We start from the raw sequence: 2,150 nt of genomic DNA on the forward strand, positions 1-2,150 counted from the left end.
CTCACCGCACAGAAGAGAATGAACAAGAATTGGTTTTCCTAGAAATAGTCTCCGCTGAACGGGCCTTGTCGTGTGACCAGCACTAAGATTCTAGCAAAACAGTTCTGTCTCTGGTGAGTTCGGGGGGAAAGGACCCTAACTCCCTGTGGAATGCCAGCCCAGTGGGATGACCTAGGGGACTGAAGGTGGCCGTGTTTGTGTGTAGATTCCACAAGATCCCAGTGTGGCTGTAAGAATGTCACAGTGGCCCGGCCGGCGTGGCCCAGTGGCTGAGCGTCGACCCACGAACCAGAAGCTCACGGTTCGATTCCCGGTCAGGGCACATGCCCGGGTTGCGGGCTCCGTCCCCAGTAGGGGGCGTGCAGGAGGCAGCCGATCCGTGATCCTCTCTCATCACTGATGTTTCTCTCTCTCTCTCCCTCCCTCTCTGAAATCAATAAAAATGTTAACAAAAAAGAAAGACTAACATATTGAGTGCATCTAAGGCAGGGCTCGCGGGCAGCAGCCCACCCACACACAGCAGCTACAAGTCTTACCACGTTGCAAACAAGCGAGGGGCTGCAGGATAATTTCAGGCCTCACGTGTCCCACAAGCAATGGCCACTGTTCACTTCCAGGCTTTTCAGCCCAACGTGGACATCCCTGGCATTCCCACAGGGCATTGTGGGAGCGGGGAAGGGGGATGGGGTGGGGGAGGGGGAGAAAGCAGGGTACCACCGCCCAGCATCCTCATCACCAGTACCTACACACACACACCTGTCTCAGTCCCTGACCGCTGGCGCCCCCTGGTGGTGAAGAAGGAAATGCGCTTTGTTTTCAGTCCATCTTCATTTCTGTGGGGAGAAGAAGGGAAAAAAAAAAGAGTCAAGGTTTGAGGAAAGCAGGACAAAGACCTTACTATTGGGGCGGGGACTCTGTGATGGCCGAGCCTGCAGAGAGAAGGGAGAGAATTCCACCGAGATTCCTGTGCCCCCGGCCTGCGAAGGACGCCGGTGGTGCGCACGTTTGAGTCTTTGGGGAAAGAAACGGCTGGAGAAGGTGACCCAACGCCAGGTTTCCAGTTCCCAGCTTTTCCACTGCAGGCAGGTGTGAGCGGGGTGTGGGAGGGTGTGGGGGGAGGGGGGGAAGGGGGAGGGCGGGCCCGGCAGGAATGCCCACTCCAGCGGATGCCGCTTTGAGGAAAGTGAATCTCACCACAGATATTCTCTCCAGGGTGTACGTTCTGTTGAATTTCCGTATATTTTCAAAACTACGTTCTTATTTATTTATTTTAAAACATGTCGGGCATATGCCCGACCAGGAATCAAACCGGCGGGTGACCTCCTGGTTCCTAGGTCAACGCTCAACCACTGAGCTACACCAGCTGGGAGATTTTCACCTTGTTATTCAGTCTCTCTCACATCAATGTTCCTCTCTCTCTCTCTCCTCCTCCTCTCTCTCAAAATCATTCTATATACATATTGCTTAGCAATGGGCAAAAACGTTAAGAAACGTTTTTTGCTTTATTCATTTTATTTATTCGTTTATTTTAAAATATGTTTTTATTGATTTCAGAGAGAGGAAGGGAGAGGGGGAGAGAGAGAGAAACATCGATGATGAGAGAGAATCATGGATTGTCTGCCTCTTGCACGCCCCCTACTGGGGACCGAGCCCGCAACCCGGGCATGCACCCCGACCGGGAATGGAACTGTGACCTCCAGGTTCCTAGGTCGACGCTCAACCCCTGAGCCCCGCCGGCCGGGCAAATGTGCGCTGTTTAAGCCCCAGCCTGGGTCGCTTCGTGATGGCCACTAACCAAGGAAGAGAGACCCACCCTGAGGGGCTGCTGGGCGGGGTCACACGGGACTCAGAACCTGTGGGACAGAGACTCGCTTACTTGCCAAACTGGTTTCTGGAGAGATCCAGCGTCTTCAGCTGAGTGCAGGTCCACTTCTCCGGAGGGGGCACGGCCACCAGCTGGTTGCCCTGCAACTTCAAGGACACCAGGGCCTGGGGCAGAGAGGGAGGGAGTCAACGGCGCCGTTACCCGCCAAAGGGAGCCCGGCCGGCCTGGCTCAGTGGTTGAGCGTCAACCTAAGAACCAGGAGGTCACGGCTGGATCCCCAGTCAGGGCACATGTCCGGGTTGTACCTCGGTCCCCAGCAGGGGCG

At 55.3% G+C, this 2,150-nt stretch overlaps 1 protein-coding gene across 1 annotated transcript in view; it reads right to left on the reverse strand.

Moving 5' to 3' along the window:
• LOC102430688 (leucine-rich repeat serine/threonine-protein kinase 1) overlaps window positions 1-2,150 on the reverse strand; it is a 46,576-nt gene that overhangs the window by 26,822 nt on the left and 17,604 nt on the right. Inside the window, exons 9-10 of the mRNA XM_023745232.1 lie at window positions 1,877-1,989; window positions 757-833 (exon numbers count right to left, since the gene is read on the reverse strand). Of these exons, the coding sequence (XP_023601000.1) occupies window positions 757-833; window positions 1,877-1,989 (190 nt within the window). The remainder of the gene's footprint in view (window positions 1-756; window positions 834-1,876; window positions 1,990-2,150) is intronic.

Source organism: Myotis lucifugus, unplaced genomic scaffold, assembly GCF_000147115.1.
Source record: "Myotis lucifugus unplaced genomic scaffold, Myoluc2.0 scaffold_525, whole genome shotgun sequence".
In the NCBI taxonomy this organism is placed as follows: domain Eukaryota; kingdom Metazoa; phylum Chordata; class Mammalia; order Chiroptera; family Vespertilionidae; genus Myotis; species Myotis lucifugus.